Consider the following 17,963-nt stretch of genomic DNA (forward strand, 5'->3'; position numbering starts at 1 on the left):
CAGATCCTATAGTATTGTGTTCTATTCTATAGGTGGTGTTACCAGATCTCTCTAGTATTGTGTTCTATAGGTGGTGTTACCAGATCTCTCTAGTATTGTGTTCTATAGGTGGTGTTACCAGATCTCTCTAGTATTGTGTTCTATAGGTGGCGTTACCAGATCTCTCTAGTATTGTGTTCTATAGGTGGTGTTACCAGATCTCTCTAGTATTGTGTTCTATAGGTGGTGTTACCAGATCTCTCTAGTATTGTGTTCTATAGGTGGTGTTACCAGATCTCTCTAGTATTGTGTTCTATAGGTGGTGTTACCAGATCCCTCTAGTATTGTGTTCTATTATATAGGTGGTGTTACCAGATCTCTCTAGTATTGTTTTCTATTCTATAGGTGGTATTACCAGATCTCTCTAGTATTGTGTTCTATAGGTGGTGTTACCAGATCTCTCTAGTATTGTGTTCTATAGGTGGTGTTACCAGATCCCTCTAGTATTGTGTTCTATTCTATAGGTGGTGTTACCAGATCTCTCTAGTATTGTGTTCTATAGGTGGTGTTACCAGATCCCTCTAGTATTGTGTTCTATTCTATAGGTGGTGTTACCAGATCCCTCTAGTATTGTGTTCTATAGGTGGTTTTACCAGATCCCTCTAGTATTGTGTTCTATAGGTGGTGTTACCAGATCCCTCTAGTATTGTGTTCCATAGGTGGTGTTACCAGATTTATATAGTATTGTGTTCTATAGGTGGTGTTACCAGATCCCTCTAGTATTGTGTTCTATAGGTGGTGTTACCAGATCCCTCTAGTATTGTGTTCTAATCTATAGGTGGTGTTACCAGATCCCTCTTGTGTTCTATAGGTGGTGTTACCAGATCCCTCTAGTATTGTGTTCCATAGGTGGTGTTACCAGATTTATATAGTATTTTGTTCTATAGGTGGTGTTACCAGATCCCTCTAGTATTGTGTTCTATAGGTGGTGTTACCAGATCTCTCTAGTATTGTGTTCTATTCTATAGGTGGTGTTAACAGATATCTCTAGTATTGTGTTCTATAGGTGGTGTTACCAGATCTCTCTAGTATTGTGTTCTATTCTATAGGTGGTGTTACCAGATATAGGTGGTGTTACCAGATCTCTCTAGTATTGTGTTCTATAGGTGGTGTTACCAGATCTCTCTAGTATTGTGTTCTATAGGTGGTGTTACCAGATCTCTCTAGTATTGTGTTCTATAGGTGGTGTTACCAGATCTCTCTAGTATTGTGTTCTATAGGTGGTGTTACCAGATCCCTCTAGTATTGTGTTCTATTATATAGGTGGTGTTACCAGATCTCTCTAGTATTGTGTTCTATAGGTGGTGTTACCAGATCTCTCTAAGTATTGTGTTCTATAGGTGGTGTTACCAGATCCTATAGTATTGTGTTCTATTCTATAGGTGGTGTTACCAGATCTCTCTAGTATTGTGTTCTATAGGTGGTGTTACCAGATCTCTCTAGTATTGTGTTCTATAGGTGGTGTTACCAGATCTCTCTAGTATTGTGTTCTATAGGTGGCGTTACCAGATCTCTCTAGTATTGTGTTCTATAGGTGGTGTTACCAGATCTCTCTAGTATTGTGTTCTATAGGTGGTGTTACCAGATCTCTCTAGTATTGTGTTCTATAGGTGGTGTTACCAGATCTCTCTAGTATTGTGTTCTATAGGTGGTGTTACCAGATCCCTCTAGTATTGTGTTCTATTATATAGGTGGTGTTACCAGATCTCTCTAGTATTGTTTTCTATTCTATAGGTGGTATTACCAGATCTCTCTAGTATTGTGTTCTATAGGTGGTGTTACCAGATCTCTCTAGTATTGTGTTCTATAGGTGGTGTTACCAGATCCCTCTAGTATTGTGTTCTATTCTATAGGTGGTGTTACCAGATCTCTCTAGTATTGTGTTCTATAGGTGGTGTTACCAGATCCCTCTAGTATTGTGTTCTATTCTATAGGTGGTGTTACCAGATCCCTCTAGTATTGTGTTCTATAGGTGGTTTTACCAGATCCCTCTAGTATTGTGTTCTATAGGTGGTGTTACCAGATCCCTCTAGTATTGTGTTCCATAGGTGGTGTTACCAGATTTATATAGTATTGTGTTCTATAGGTGGTGTTACCAGATCCCTCTAGTATTGTGTTCTATAGGTGGTGTTACCAGATCCCTCTAGTATTGTGTTCTAATCTATAGGTGGTGTTACCAGATCCCTCTTGTGTTCTATAGGTGGTGTTACCAGATCCCTCTAGTATTGTGTTCCATAGGTGGTGTTACCAGATTTATATAGTATTTTGTTCTATAGGTGGTGTTACCAGATCCCTCTAGTATTGTGTTCTATAGGTGGTGTTACCAGATCTCTCTAGTATTGTGTTCTATTCTATAGGTGGTGTTAACAGATATCTCTAGTATTGTGTTCTATAGGTGGTGTTACCAGATCTCTCTAGTATTGTGTTCTATTCTATAGGTGGTGTTACCAGATATAGGTGGTGTTACCAGATCTCTCTAGTATTGTGTTCTATAGGTGGTGTTACCAGATCTCTCTAGTATTGTGTTCTATAGGTGGTGTTACCAGATCTCTCTAGTATTGTGTTCTATAGGTGGTGTTACCAGATCTCTCTAGTATTGTGTTCTATAGGTGGTGTTACCAGATCCCTCTAGTATTGTGTTCTATTATATAGGTGGTGTTACCAGATCTCTCTAGTATTGTGTTCTATAGGTGGTGTTACCAGATCTCTCTAAGTATTGTGTTCTATAGGTGGTGTTACCAGATCCTATAGTATTGTGTTCTATTCTATAGGTGGTGTTACCAGATCTCTCTAGTATTGTGTTCTATAGGTGGTGTTACCAGATCTCTCTAGTATTGTGTTCTATAGGTGGTGTTACCAGATCTCTCTAGTATTGTGTTCTATAGGTGGCGTTACCAGATCTCTCTAGTATTGTGTTCTATTCTATAGGTGGTGTTACCAGATCTCTCTAGTATTGTGTTCTATAGGTGGTGTTACCAGATCTCTCTAGTATTGTGTTCTATAGGTGGTGTTACCAGATCTCTCTAGTATTGTGTTCTATAGGTGGTGTTACCAGATCCCTCTAGTATTGTGTTCTATTATATAGGTGGTGTTACCAGATCTCTCTAGTGTTGTTTTCTATTCTATAGGTGGTATTACCAGATCTCTCTAGTATTGTGTTCTATAGGTGGTGTTACCAGATCTCTCTAGTATTGTGTTCTATAGGTGGTGTTACCAGATCCCTCTAGTATTGTGTTCTATTCTATAGGTGGTGTTACCAGATCTCTCTAGTATTGTGTTCTATAGGTGGTGTTACCAGATCCCTCTAGTATTGTGTTCTATTCTATAGGTGGTGTTACCAGATCCCTCTAGTATTGTGTTCTATAGGTGGTTTTACCAGATCCCTCTAGTATTGTGTTCTATAGGTGGTGTTACCAGATCCCTCTAGTATTGTGTTCCATAGGTGGTGTTACCAGATTTATATAGTATTGTGTTCTATAGGTGGTGTTACCAGATCCCTCTAGTATTGTGTTCTATAGGTGGTGTTACCAGATCCCTCTAGTATTGTGTTCTAATCTATAGGTGGTGTTACCAGATCCCTCTTGTGTTCTATAGGTGGTGTTACCAGATCCCTCTAGTATTGTGTTCTATTCTATAGGTGGTGTTACCAGATCTCTCTAGTATTGTGTTCTATAGGTGGTGTTACCAGATCTCTCTAGTATTGTGTTCTATAGGTGGTGTTACCAGATCCCTCAAGTATTGTGTTCTATTCTATAGGTGGTGTTACCAGATCTCTCTAGTATTGTGTTCTATAGGTGGTGTTACCAGATCCCTCAAGTATTGTGTTCTATTCTATAGGTGGTGTTACCAGATCTCTCTAGTATTGTGTTCTATAGGTGGTGTTACCAGATCTCTCTAGTATTGTGTTCTATAGGTGGTGTTACCAGATCCTATAGTATTGTGTTCTATTCTATAGGTGGTGTTACCAGATCTCTCTAGTATTGTGTTCTATAGGTGGTGTTACCAGATCCTATAGTATTGTGTTCTATTCTATAGGTGGTGTTACCAGATCTCTCTAGTATTGTGTTCTATAGGTGGTGTTACCAGATCTCTCTAGTATTGTGTTCTATAGGTGGTGTTACCAGATCTCTCTAGTATTGTGTTCTATAGGTGGCGTTACCAGATCTCTCTAGTATTGTGTTCTATTCTATAGGTGGTGTTACCAGATCTCTCTAGTATTGTGTTCTATAGGTGTTACCAGATCTCTCTAGTATTGTGTTCTATAGGTGGTGTTACCAGATCTCTCTAGTATTGTGTTCTATAGGTGGTGTTACCAGATCCCTCTAGTATTGTGTTCTATTATATAGGTGGTGTTACCAGATCTCTCTAGTATTGTTTTCTATTCTATAGGTGGTATTACCAGATCTCTCTAGTATTGTGTTCTATAGGTGGTGTTACCAGATCTCTCTAGTATTGTGTTCTATAGGTGGTGTTACCAGATCCCTCTAGTATTGTGTTCTATTCTATAGGTGGTGTTACCAGATCTCTCTAGTATTGTGTTCTATAGGTGGTGTTACCAGATCCCTCTAGTATTGTGTTCTATTCTATAGGTGGTGTTACCAGATCCCTCTAGTATTGTGTTCTATAGGTGGTTTTACCAGATCCCTCTAGTATTGTGTTCTATAGGTGGTGTTACCAGATCCCTCTAGTATTGTGTTCCATAGGTGGTGTTACCAGATCTATATAGTATTGTGTTCTATAGGTGGTGTTACCAGATCCCTCTAGTATTGTGTTCTATAGGTGGTGTTACCAGATCCCTCTAGTATTGTGTTCTATAGGTGGGGTTACCAGATCTCTCTAGTATTGTGTTCTATAGGTGGTGTTACCAGATCCCTCTAGTATTGTGTTCTAATCTATAGGTGGTGTTACCAGATCTCTCTAGTATTGTGTTCTATAGGTGGTGTTACCAGATCCCTCTAGTATTGTGTTCTAATCTATAGGTGGTGTTACCAGATCCCTCTTGTGTTCTATAGGTGGTGTTACCAGATCCCTCTAGTATTGTGTTCTATTCTATAGGTGGTGTTACCAGATCTCTCTAGTATTGTGTTCTATAGGTGGTGTTACCAGATCTCTCTAGTATTGTGTTCTATAGGTGGTGTTACCAGATCCCTCAAGTATTGTGTTCTATTCTATAGGTGGTGTTACCAGATCTCTCTAGTATTGTGTTCTATAGGTGGTGTTACCAGATCCCTCAAGTATTGTGTTCTATTCTATAGGTGGTGTTACCAGATCTCTCTAGTATTGTGTTCTATAGGTGGTGTTACCAGATCCCTCTAGTATTGTGTTCTATAGGTGTTGTTACCAGATCCCTCTAGTATTGTGTTCTATAGGTGGTTACCAGATCTCTCTAGTATTGTGTTCTATTCTATAGTTGGTGTTACCAGCTCTCTCTAGTATTGTGTTCTATAGGTGGTGTTACCAGATCTCTCTAGTATTGTGTTCTATAGGTGGTGTTACCAGATCCCTCTAGTATTGTGTTCTATTCTATAGGTGGTGTTACCAGATCTCTCTAGTATTGTGTTCTATAGGTGGTGTTACCAGATCACTCTAGTATTGTGTTCTATTCTATAGGTGGTGTTACCAGATCTCTCTAGTATTGTGTTCTATAGGTGGTGTTACCAGATCCCTCTAGTATTGTGTTATATAGGTGGTGTTACCAGATCTCTCTAGTATTGTGTTCTATTCTATAGGTGGTGTTACCAGATCTCTCTAGTATTGTGTTCTATCTATAGGTGGTGTTACCAGATCTCTCTAGTATTGTGTTCTATAGGTGGTGTTACCAGATCTCTCTAGTATTGTGTTCTATAGGTGGTGTTACCAGATCTCTCTAGTATTGTGTTCTATAGGTGGTGTTACCAGATCTCTCTAGTATTGTGTTCTATAGGTGGTGTTACCAGATCCCTCTAGTATTGTGTTCTATTATATAGGTGGTGTTACCAGATCTCTCTAGTATTGTGTTCTATAGGTGGTGTTACCAGATCTCTCTAGTATTGTGTTCTATAGGTGGTGTTACCAGATCCTATAATATTGTGTTCTATTCTATAGGTGGTGTTACCAGATCTCTCTAGTATTGTGTTCTATAGGTGGTATTACCAGATCTCTCTAGTATTGTGTTCTATAGGTGGTGTTACCAGATCTCTCTAGTATTGTGTTCTATAGGTGGTGTTACCAGATCCCTCTAGTATTGTGTTCTATTCTATAGGTGGTGTTACCAGATCTCTCTAGTATTGTGTTCTATAGGTGGTGTTACCAGATCACTCTAGTATTGTGTTCTATTCTATAGGTGGTGTTACCAGATCTCTCTAGTATTGTGTTCTATAGGTGGTGTTACCAGATCCCTCTAGTATTGTGTTATATAGGTGGTGTTACCAGATCTCTCTAGTATTGTGTTCTATTCTATAGGTGGTGTTACCAGATCTCTCTAGTATTGTGTTCTATCTATAGGTGGTGTTACCAGATCTCTCTAGTATTGTGTTCTATAGGTGGTGTTACCAGATCTCTCTAGTATTGTGTTCTATAGGTGGTGTTACCAGATCTCTCTAGTATTGTGTTCTATAGGTGGTGTTACCAGATCTCTCTAGTATTGTGTTCTATAGGTGGTGTTACCAGATCCCTCTAGTATTGTGTTCTATTATATAGGTGGTGTTACCAGATCTCTCTAGTATTGTGTTATATAGGTGGTGTTACCAGATCTCTCTAGTATTGTGTTCTATAGGTGGTGTTACCAGATCCTATAATATTGTGTTCTATTCTATAGGTGGTGTTACCAGATCTCTCTAGTATTGTGTTCTATAGGTGGTATTACCAGATCTCTCTAGTATTGTGTTCTATAGGTGGTGTTACCAGATCTCTCTAGTATTGTGTTCTATAGGTGGTGTTACCAGATCTCTCTAGTATTGTGTTCTATTCTATAGGTGGTGTTAACAGATCTCTCTAGTATTGTGTTCTATAGGTGGTGTTACCAGATCCCTCTAGTATTTTGTTCTATTCTATAGGTGGTGTTAACAGATCCCTCTAGTATTGTGTTCTATTCTATAGGTGGTGTTAACAGATATCTCTAGTATTGTGTTCTATAGGTGGTGTTACCAGATCTCTCTAGTATTGTGTTCTATTCTATAGGTGGTGTTAACAGATATCTCTAGTATTGTGTTCTATAGGTGGTGTTACCAGATCTCTCTAGTATTGTGTTCTATTCTATAGGTGGTGTTACCAGATATAGGTGGTGTTACCAGATCTCTCTAGTATTGTGTTCTATAGGTGGTGTTACCATATCTCTCTAGTATTGTGTTCTATAGGTGGTGTTACCAGATCCCTCTAGTATTGTGTTCTATTCTATAGGTGGTGTTACCAGATCTCTCTAGTATTGTGTTCTATAGGTGGTGTTACCAGATCTCTCTAGTATTGTGTTCTATAGGTGGTGTTACCAGATCTCTCTAGTATTGTGTTCTATAGGTGGCGTTACCAGATCTCTCTAGTATTGTGTTCTATTCTATAGGTGGTGTTACCAGATCTCTCTAGTATTGTGTTCTATAGGTGGTGTTACCAGATCTCTCTAGTATTGTGTTCTATAGGTGGTGTTACCAGATCCCTCTAGTATTGTGTTCTATTATATAGGTGGTGTTACCAGATCTCTCTAGTATTGTTTTCTATTCTATAGGTGGTGTTACCAGATCTCTCTAGTATTGTGTTCTATAGGTGGTGTTACCAGATCTCTCTAGTATTGTGTTCTATAGGTGGTGTTACCAGATCCCTCTAGTATTGTGTTCTATTCTAAAGGTGGTGTTACCAGATCTCTCTAGTATTGTGTTCTATAGGTGGTGTTACCAGATCCCTCTAGTATTGTGTTCTATTCTATAGGTGGTGTTACCAGATCCCTCTAGTATTGTGTTCTATAGGTGGTGTTACCAGATCCCTCTAGTATTGTGTTCTATAGGTGGTGTTACCAGATCCCTCTAGTATTGTGTTCCATAGGTGGTGTTACCAGATCTATATAGTATTGTGTTCTATAGGTGGTGTTACCAGATCCCTCTAGTATTGTGTTCTATAGGTGGTGTTACCAGATCCCTCTAGTATTGTGTTCTATAGGTGGTGTTACCAGATCTCTCTAGTATTGTGTTCTATAGGTGGTGTTACCAGATCCCTCTAGTATTGTGTTCTATAGGTGGTGTTACCAGATCTCTCTAGTATTGTGTTCTATAGGTTGTGTTACCAGATCCCTCTAGTATTGTGTTCTATAGGTGGTGTTACCAGATCCCTCTAGTATTGTGTTCTTTAGGTGGTGTTACCAGATCCATCTAGTATTGTGTTCTATAGGTGGTGTTACCAGATCTCTCTAGTATTGTGTTCTATAGGTGTTGTTACCAGATCTCTCTAGTATTGTGTTCTATAGGTGGTGTTACCAGATCTCTCTCTAGTATTGTGTTCTATAGGTGGTGTTACCAGATCCCTCTAGTATTGTGTTCTATAGGTGGTGTTACCAGATCCCTCTAGTATTGTGTTCTATATGTGGTGTTACCAGATCTATATAGTATTGTGTTCTATAGGTGGTGTTACCAGATCCCTCTAGTATTGTGTTCTATAGGTGGTGTTACCAGATCCCTCTAGTATTGTGTTCTATAGGTGGTGTTACCAGATTCCTCTAGTATTGTGTTCTATAGGTGGTGTTACCAGATCCCTCTAACCCATGGGCCAATTCAAAAGAATTTGCAGGATTTGTAGTCAAGATGACTCTTTCCAAGTACATGCAAAAGACCTACAGTGTCGTTTTAAACAGCGAGGCTATCCAGTCCAATGGATTCAAACTGCCGCAGATCAATTCAATAGATGTACTCAACTGGAATGTTTAAAACCCAAAGAGAGAACAGACAGAACCGGAGAAAAACACATCAAGTGTTTTGTTCAATATTCTCCTCTGGGTCACCATTTTGAAAAATTGATCAGGAGGCATTGGTACATTCTAAATTCTGACCCTATTCTTGGCAAGTATTTTGCAGTTCCTCCCCGCATTGTGTATAAAAGACCACCCAATTTGAGGAACCTACTGGTTAGGACACACTTACGTCAGGCAACTCCCACACATTTTCTTAGTAATGTTCCAGATGGCAATTACAAATGCGGCAGATGCGCTCAATGGAGTTTTACATATACATTTCACACTTTTAATCACCCTGTTACAGGTAAATGTTTTAAGATCAGAGGCTTCATCAGTTGCAATACACCAAATATCATCTACATGATCAAATGTGTATATGGGCTTGCTTATATTGGCAAAACATTAAGACCCCTGAAAACGATGATCTCAGAACACAGGAGTGACATTAGAACTAAGGATTTTAGAAATCCTGTGGCATTACATTTTCATCAAGCCCAACACTGCATCTCTTCATTGAAATATATAGGCATTGAGCGTGTCACATTGCCACCCAGAGGGGGAGACATTGATTCTTTACTCCTCAAAAGGGAAGCTTATTGGATTTCCACTGTGGACACAGTGAAAAGAGGTCTAAATGAATCTTTTGATATCAGGCCATTTCTGTAAACCCCCTTATTAGGCCTACTTATATATTTTAGGTTCCCCTCTTCTGATTTTACCTGGGTATTTACCCCTTATTACTTTTAACATTCTTAATGTTGAATTTTTGCTATTGCCTAGAAGGCCCTATAATATTTCTATGTGTATTTGGTGCAGTGACTTACTTTCTCCTTTCTCTTTTTGTGATCTTCCATAGGGTGCTGGTGACAGGATTTCCTTCCTCCTGGTGCAGCAGTATAGGACATGTTTTTATGGATAATTACAGGGACCTTTCAGGTTTATCTTGAGCCTTGGCCTGCATTAGTTGTTCTCTTGTTCCATTATACAATCGTTTAGCCTTTTACTTGTTTTCTGTCTATTAGTGTTTTCACACACCTTCAGGACACCTGTAATAGAGTACGCTCTTAGAGCTGACGTTGTTTTGTTTATCTCCCTGAGATCATTATGAGACTTATGTTGAGGGATTCTAGTGGCGATCCCCCCTATTATTTAGACCCTGTTTAAACAAAAAACATTTCATGTCCTATGCTGCAGCATGTCACCGTGTCCCCCTTTGTTGTTTTTTGAGTACCTATTAATTCTATATATTTAAATGTATTAATCTTGGGAAACTTTAAATGTATATTTGTTTATTGCTATTTTTGGATCCTGGGATGGGTGCACACTGTTTATTTCCAGATATTCTTGACTTTATACATTAGCCAACCTCCTGATTGAGTTGGCAGGCAGTGACCTCACTTGCCCTATTGGGGTGAGCCTATCATTGCATAGTAGTACCTATATAAACCTCTGTGTATGCCCTTTTCCATTATATATGTCCTGATGAAGGCCTGAACAGGCCGAAACGTTGACGAGCAATACATTCTGGAGCTTTTTGCAACTACCAGTGTGCAGACTTTATACATCATGGATATGCACACCTATTTTATTTCCAAGTGACAATGACAAGCATTTAAAATCTAACATAGCCTATTTGCAATGTTACAAGTTAGGTGCTTAATCATTCACTTATTGAAACAAACTGCTTTAACAGTCATTCAGATTGGCTGTATTGGCTATTTGAAAATAGCAGATCTACAAGCTCACAACGTGTCACGATAAACCTAAATGAAAAGTCTCCATTTAGATTCCATCAACTTTAGACAACACTCACCTGAGACAGATGATGCAGCTGCTCTTTCAGGTTGTGTTGGATGAGAAGGCTGAGCATCCCTGCTGTGAAATGTAAAAAGATCGTCATACTAACTCTATATAAATCTACCAACCCTATATAAATACTATATATACTGTACACATATACCACTGTCTTTTGAAGATCACCTCACTTGGAGCTCATGTTGTGTTTGCACCACAACAATAAAAACATACAAACTACTGCATCTCTTGGAAATGAAGAGAATACATGATAATCATTAATATTAACACTGAAAGCATCATGGCCTGAAAAGGTACGTTCTGTTCTACTAATTCTATGTTTGGACAAAAAATGAATTTAAATAAAAATGACTTACAGATCATTGAGAAGTAACTTCTCATGTTCCTCTAGACCTTTGTAGAACATGTCTTTGGCTTTGTTGGACTTCAGGAATGTATAGAGTTCCCTCATCATCTCCTGAGTGGTGGACTTAGACCTCACATTCTCATAACCCTCATCGGTGATGACATCCTCCTCAAGGAGTAGATCCAGGATGGGATCCACTGCGGTCACATACCTAATCAGGAAACGCCGGTGTTGGTCGACAAAGTGTTTCTCTGAAGCTAAGAGGAATGAACATTCAGTTGTTGGTGTTTTTTTTCCTTTCATAATCTCTTATAACACTGTATAATGATTAGTTAAAAGGACTAATATATACTCCTAACATTTAATAACAATAATCATAACACAATACGAAGCATTTAAACAATGGCTGCCAGCACCCAGTACAAACCACTGGCGTTGGCCTACAAGGAAACCAAAGGTATGAATACCTTCAACACATGATCCAACGCTCTTCTCTCTTCTCTAAAACACCCTGGACAACACTCCACACGTCCTAGACTCTTCTCTCTTCTCTAAAACACTCTGGACAACGCTCCACACGTCCTAGACTCTTCTCTACAACACCCTGGACAACGCTCCACATGTCCTAGACTCTTCTCTCTTCTCTAAAACACCCTGGACAACGCTCCACACGTTCTAGACTCTTCTCTCTTCTCTAAAACACCCTGGACAACGCTCTACACGTCCTAGACTCTTCTCTCTTCTCTAAAACACCCTGGACAACGCTCCACACTCCCTCGACTCTTCTCTCTTCTCTAAAACACCCTGGACAACGCTCCACACGTCCTAGACTCTTCTCTCTTCTCTAAAACACCCTGGACAACGCTCCACATGTCCTACACTCTTCTCTCTTCCCTAAAACACCCTGGACAATGCTCCACACGTCCTAGACTCTTCTCCCTTCTCTAAAACACCCTGGACAACGCTCCATACGTCCTAGACTCTTCTCTCTTCTCTAAAACACCCTGGACAACACTCCATACGTCCTAGACTCTTCTCCCTTCTCTAAAACACCCTGGACAACACTTCACACGTCCTAGACTCTTCTCCCTTCCCTAAAACACCCATGAAACATGAATATAGACTTTCTGTCTATATCATATAAACATCATATAAACAGTTAGAAAGCAAAAGCAAGAATATGTACAATAAACAGTTCGAGGGGGGGGGGGCTAGCCTTTGACTTTTACAGGGGCCAGTTTCAAATTTCAGCCACCTGTAAGTGCTCTTTTAGGGCGGTTTTGAAGGAGAGTAGGGATTTACAGTCCTTTACGACTGTTGGTAGGGCGTTCCACATTTTTGTGCCATAAAAGAACAAATTTGACCCCTTCTGTGAGCCAAATCTGGGTTGAACATGATTAGTGGAACTCCCTCTGGTGTTGTGATTGTGGACTTCATTGACGTTTGTGAAGTAGTTTGACAGGTACATGGGTGTCTCTGTGGTGTAGAGTATCTTGTAGACCAGGCCCATTGCATTTCTATGATTCGTCTACCTGTGTACTGCAGAGTTAGATATGTAGATACGACTGTTTTGTGACAGCCGGCCTTAGGTTTTAGTTTTTTACGGGTACAAAAGATCATATAATGATCACTTAGTCTGCATACAATAACCCCACTCTTGGAAATGTTGGACCAGTCAGATGTTAGAATGAGATCTATGGTGGTTTGAGTAAAATCACAAATCCTTGTGGGTTAGGTAATTAGCTGACAGAGGCCGTGCAGATCACAAAACCTACCAGGACCAGGGTTGAGCTCAATGTCTCCTGAAAGTAGTAGATACAGGAAGATCATACACCTTCGATCCATCCGACCATTCGGGGCTTTATTCTTACGATCCGGGTTTGAGGTCAGCGTGGAGTATATCGCTGCAGCACCAAAACCAAGATGTTTCCGCTCCGTACCGGTGTGCAGGTAGAAATCGTTATGGGATTCCTTCTTTTCAAGTACATTTTTCTCCATCTCCATCTGGTGTAAATTCCGTGGTGAATTAAGGTACGAATCCGTAATCCACAGGAGGACGAGAAGAAAATGTGGGAAAATCTTGCGACCGCCCATGTTGAAGCAGGATGTCTGTCAGTGGTGCTGGTCGGTGGACGTGGAACTTTGATTGTTGAATTTAAGTCAGTGTTTCTATTGGCTGGTCAGATGAAGAGGTGATGATCAAATTGTTTCTATTGGCTGGTCAGATGAAGAGGTGAGCTGGGGGGAGACAGAGAATGTCTGCACATAAACAACAACTGATACATGTCTACATGTCACTACATCATTAGATCATCATTGATCATGTCTACATGTCACTACATCATTAGATCATCATTGATCATGTCTACATGTCACTACATCATTAGATCATCATTGATCATGTCTACATGTCACTACATCATTAGATCATCATTGATCATGTCTACATGTCACTACATCATTAGAAGACAATGTGAGGGTTGTGCCCCGGTAGCTCACCTGGTAGAGAACGTACCACAGTTGGCCGTGGTTCAAATCCCACCCCAGGCTCCTTGCTGCAGGGCATCCTCTCTGTCTCTGCCCTCTGTCACTGTCAAAATAAAGCAGAACATACCTAAATATTATCTTTAGAAAGATTATGAAAGAATACAAAATGTTGAGAGCTTGCAGATCGGCTAATTTCACTTGTTTAAAATAATAGATTTTTTTCAATTGTTCAGTAGAAAGGGCTTATATAATATCCATTCCAAGTTGTATTAGCCTTTGGTCATGAGGTTAAACTTAGTAAACAAACTTCTTACTCTCATTACACGTGTGAGTCGGCTATTTCTAACTTTTTAAAGTTTGCTTGCACTGATTATAGATCTACAAGTTACCAAGTGGGCGTGTCCCGCCGCATTGTAAGCTTGTAGATCAATTTCGAGGATTGGTGATGTTGTGGTCTAACGTTGGGTGTTTCCGTTTTCCTTTTATGGTCTTAAAGGGGCGTGGAGCAATGCAAATTATTCTCTACATGAACACGCCTCTGACTGTCAGACAAAGATGAGGAACATGTGCGATACACACATATCAAGGCTGGACACGCCGTTTCGTGAATCGCACGTCAGTTTGTGCTTACAGAATAGACACACCCCTTTAGTCACTTTATTTACACGCTATTTACATTGTCTTATATTATTGTTCCCTATGACAAGCAACTCATTTATATCTGTTCAAAAATAAAACAAGAACCTTTAAATAATTGTGATATTAATTTGAAGTCATATCAGTCTATTGTGGGATAAATGATTATATTAGATACTAGATCCATGATCAGATTGTTAATTAAAACGGTTATTTTATGTGATACATTGTTGTCATTTCATGTCATCAGGATGTTGTTTACATTATTATGTACACTGTGGTTGAAGCGTGGCTCATAATGTACTAGAGATGTACCCGATAACCATTCCCATCCCTGTAACTTGCATTCCGGTCGATACAGAGTACCGATCTCATACAGTACCAGTGTGTAAGTTTAAAAAACATCTTGGACAGTGGTTCTCAAAGTGTGGTCCAGGGACCCTCTGGGTTCCTTCAGAAGGTTCCAAATAGACCCTTACAGGTCTGTAACTGTGAGAGTGTACAAATGGAACCAAATGGACCCTTACAGGTCTGTAACTCTGAGAGTGTACAAATGGAACCAAATGGACCCTTACAGGTCTGTAACTCTGAGAGTGTACACATGGAACCAAATGGACCCTTACAGGTCTGTAACTCTGAGAGTGTACAAATGGAACCAAATGGACCCTTACAGGTCTGTAACTGTGAGAGTGTACACATTGAACCAAATGGACCCTTACAGGTCTGTAACTCTGAGTGTACAAATGGAACCAAATGGACTCTTACAGGTCTGTAACTCTGAGAGTGTACACATGGAAGCAAATGGACCCTTATAGGCCTGTAACTCTGAGAGTGTACACATGGAACCAAATGGACCCTTACAGGTCTGTAACTGTGAGAGTGTACACATGGAAGCAAATGGACCCTTATAGGCCTGTAACTCTGAGAGTGTACACATGGAACCAAATGGACCCTTATAGGCCTGTAACTCTGAGAGTGTACAAATGGAACCAAATGGACCCTTACAGGTCTGTAACTGTGAGAGTGTACACATGGAAGCAAATGGACCCTTATAGGCCTGTAACTCTGAGAGTGTACAAATGGAACCAAATGGACCCTTACAGGTCTGTAACTCTGAGAGTGTACAAATGGAACCAAATGGACCCTTACAGGTCTGTAACTCTGAGAGTGTACAAATGGAACCAAATGGACCCTTACAGGTCTGTAACTCTGAGAGTGTACAAATGGAACCAAATGGACCCTTACAGGTCTGTAACTCTGAGAGTGTACACATGGAACCAAATGGACCCTTACAGGTCTGTAACTCTGAGAGTGTACACATGGAACCAAATGGACCCTTACAGGCCTGTAACTCTGAGAGTGTACATATGGAAGCAAATGCAGCCGTATTGTAAAGAAATTGGGCCTCTTCCTTACTTCCTCAGCAGGTGTTACCAATGATAATAATTAAGGATCTGTTCCATTTAGTGTAGACAATTTACAATTTACAATGTGGACATTTATCAGACGATCTTAATCCAGAGTGATTTAAAGTATAAAGGAAGACACCAGGTAATACATCAGATGCATAAAAATAGTGTCATAAAGAGTGTATAAATGTAACCAAATGGACCTTTACGGGTCCATTTGGTTACATTTGTACACTCTCAGAGTTACCAACCATTTAGCAGGGGACCCCCTCAAGGACCCCTGGGGGTCCTTGAGAACCACTGGTCTAAACAGTATAATAAATCAATAATCTTCACATTGAAACTATACACTACAGGATGGTAGATCTACAAATAAACCTGGCATATGTCATATATATATATATATATATATGTCATATATATATATATATATATATATATATATATATATATATATATATATATATATATATATATATATATATAATTTCATTACTGTCATTTTAACAACCATAATGGAACAGAGCCTTCATTAGTATCATTGTAACAACCAGAATGGAACAGAGCCTTCATTAGTATCATTGTAACAACCAGAATGGAACAGAGCCTTCATTAGCATCATTGTAACAACCAGAATGGAACAGAGCCTTCATTAGCATCCAGGGCCGGACTGGGACCAAAATTCAGCCCTGGCATTTTGGTTCGGACCGGCCCACCACCCCCCGGGCCGTTTTGTCAACGGGGGGGTTTCACTGTTTCAGCCCAGCCCTGCACATGAACTCTGCAGCCGCACTGAGGCCCCTACTGGAAAGCATCTCAGCCCAAACATTAACGAAACTAATAAATGGGCCACGCGACCCTGAAATGACCGTAATAATCCTAAAACGGGAGCGAAAATATTTTTTGGTCCAGCGGCCCACTGGCACGCGGCCCACCGGGCATTTGCCCGGTACGCCAAACGGCCAGTCCACCCCTGTTAGCATCATTGTAACAACCAGAATGGAACAGAGCCTTCATTAGCATCATTGTAACAACCATAATGGAACAGAGCCTTCATTAGCATCATTGTAACAACCAGAATGGAACAGAGCCTTCATTAGTATCATTGTAACAACCAGAATGGAACAGAGCCTTCATTAGTATCATTGTAACAACCAGAATGGAACAGAGCCTTTATTAGTATCATTGTAACAACCAGAATGGAACAGAGCCTTCATTAGCATCATTGTAACAACCAGAATGGAACAGAGCCTTCATTAGCATCATTGTAACAACCAGAATGGAACAGAGCCTTCATTAGTATCATTGTAACAACCAGAATGGAACAGAGCCTTCATTAGCACCATTGTAACAACCAGAATGGAACAGAGCCTTCATTAGCAGCATTGTAACAACCAGAATGGAACAGAGCCTTCATTAGCATCATTCTAACAACCAGAATGGAACAGAGCCTTCATTAGCATCATTGTAACAACCAGAATGGAACAGAGCCTTCATTAGCATCATTGTAACAACCAGAATGGAACAGAGCCTTCATTAGCATCATTGTAACAACCAGAATGGAACAGAGCCTTCATTAGCATCATTGTAACAACCAGAATGGAACAGAGCCTTCATTAGCATCATTGTAACAACCAGAATGGAACAGAGCCTTCATTAGTATCATTGTAACAACCAGAATGGAACAGAGCCTTCATTAGTATCATTGTAACAACCAGAATGGAACAGAGCCTTTATTAGTATCATTGTAACAACCAGAATGGAACAGAGCCTTCATTAGCATCATTGTAACAACCAGAATGGAACAGAGCCTTCATTAGCATCATTGTAACAACCAGAATGGAACAGAGCCTTCATTAGTATCATTGTAACAACCAGAATGGAACAGAGCCTTCATTAGCACCATTGTAACAACCAGAATGGAACAGAGCCTTCATTAGCAGCATTGTAACAACCAGAATGGAACAGAGCCTTCATTAGCAGCATTGTAACAACCAAAATGGAACAGAGCCTTCATTAGCAGCATTGTAACAACCAGAATGGAACAGAGCCTTCAGTAGCAGCATTGTAACAACCAGAATGGAACAGAGCCTTCATTAGCATCATTCTAACAACCAGAATGGAACAGAGCCTTCATTAGCATCATTTTAACAACCAGAATGGAACAGAGCCTTCATTAGCATCATTCTAACAACCAGAATGGAACAGAGCCTTCATTAGCATCATTGTAACAACCAGAATGGAACAGAGCCTTCATTCGCATCATTCTAACAACCAGAATGGAACAGAGCCTTCATTAGCATCATTGTAACAACCAGAA

At 39.9% G+C, this 17,963-nt stretch overlaps 2 protein-coding genes across 3 annotated transcripts in view; one reads left to right on the forward strand and one right to left on the reverse strand.

Annotated features, from left to right (window-relative positions):
- LOC308088592 (uncharacterized protein) overlaps positions 1-17,963 on the forward strand; it is a 234,271-nt gene that overhangs the window by 137,305 nt on the left and 79,003 nt on the right. The gene's annotated exons all lie outside the window — the stretch shown is intronic.
- LOC308088487 (uncharacterized protein) overlaps positions 1-17,963 on the reverse strand; it is a 131,144-nt gene that overhangs the window by 74,198 nt on the left and 38,983 nt on the right. For both annotated transcript variants that reach the window (XM_080432953.1, XM_080432952.1), the window contains exons 2-5: positions 13,611-13,701; positions 12,887-13,349; positions 11,122-11,368; positions 10,764-10,825 (exon numbers count right to left, since the gene is read on the reverse strand). In XM_080432953.1, coding sequence (XP_080289079.1) covers positions 10,764-10,825; positions 11,122-11,368; positions 12,887-13,205 — 628 coding nt within the window. In that variant the 5' untranslated portion in view covers positions 13,206-13,349; positions 13,611-13,701. The remainder of the gene's footprint in view (positions 1-10,763; positions 10,826-11,121; positions 11,369-12,886; positions 13,350-13,610; positions 13,702-17,963) is intronic.

Source organism: Gymnoscopelus braueri, assembly GCF_963280865.1.
Source record: "Gymnoscopelus braueri genome assembly, chromosome: 7".
NCBI classification, from domain to species: domain Eukaryota; kingdom Metazoa; phylum Chordata; class Actinopteri; order Myctophiformes; family Myctophidae; genus Gymnoscopelus; species Gymnoscopelus braueri.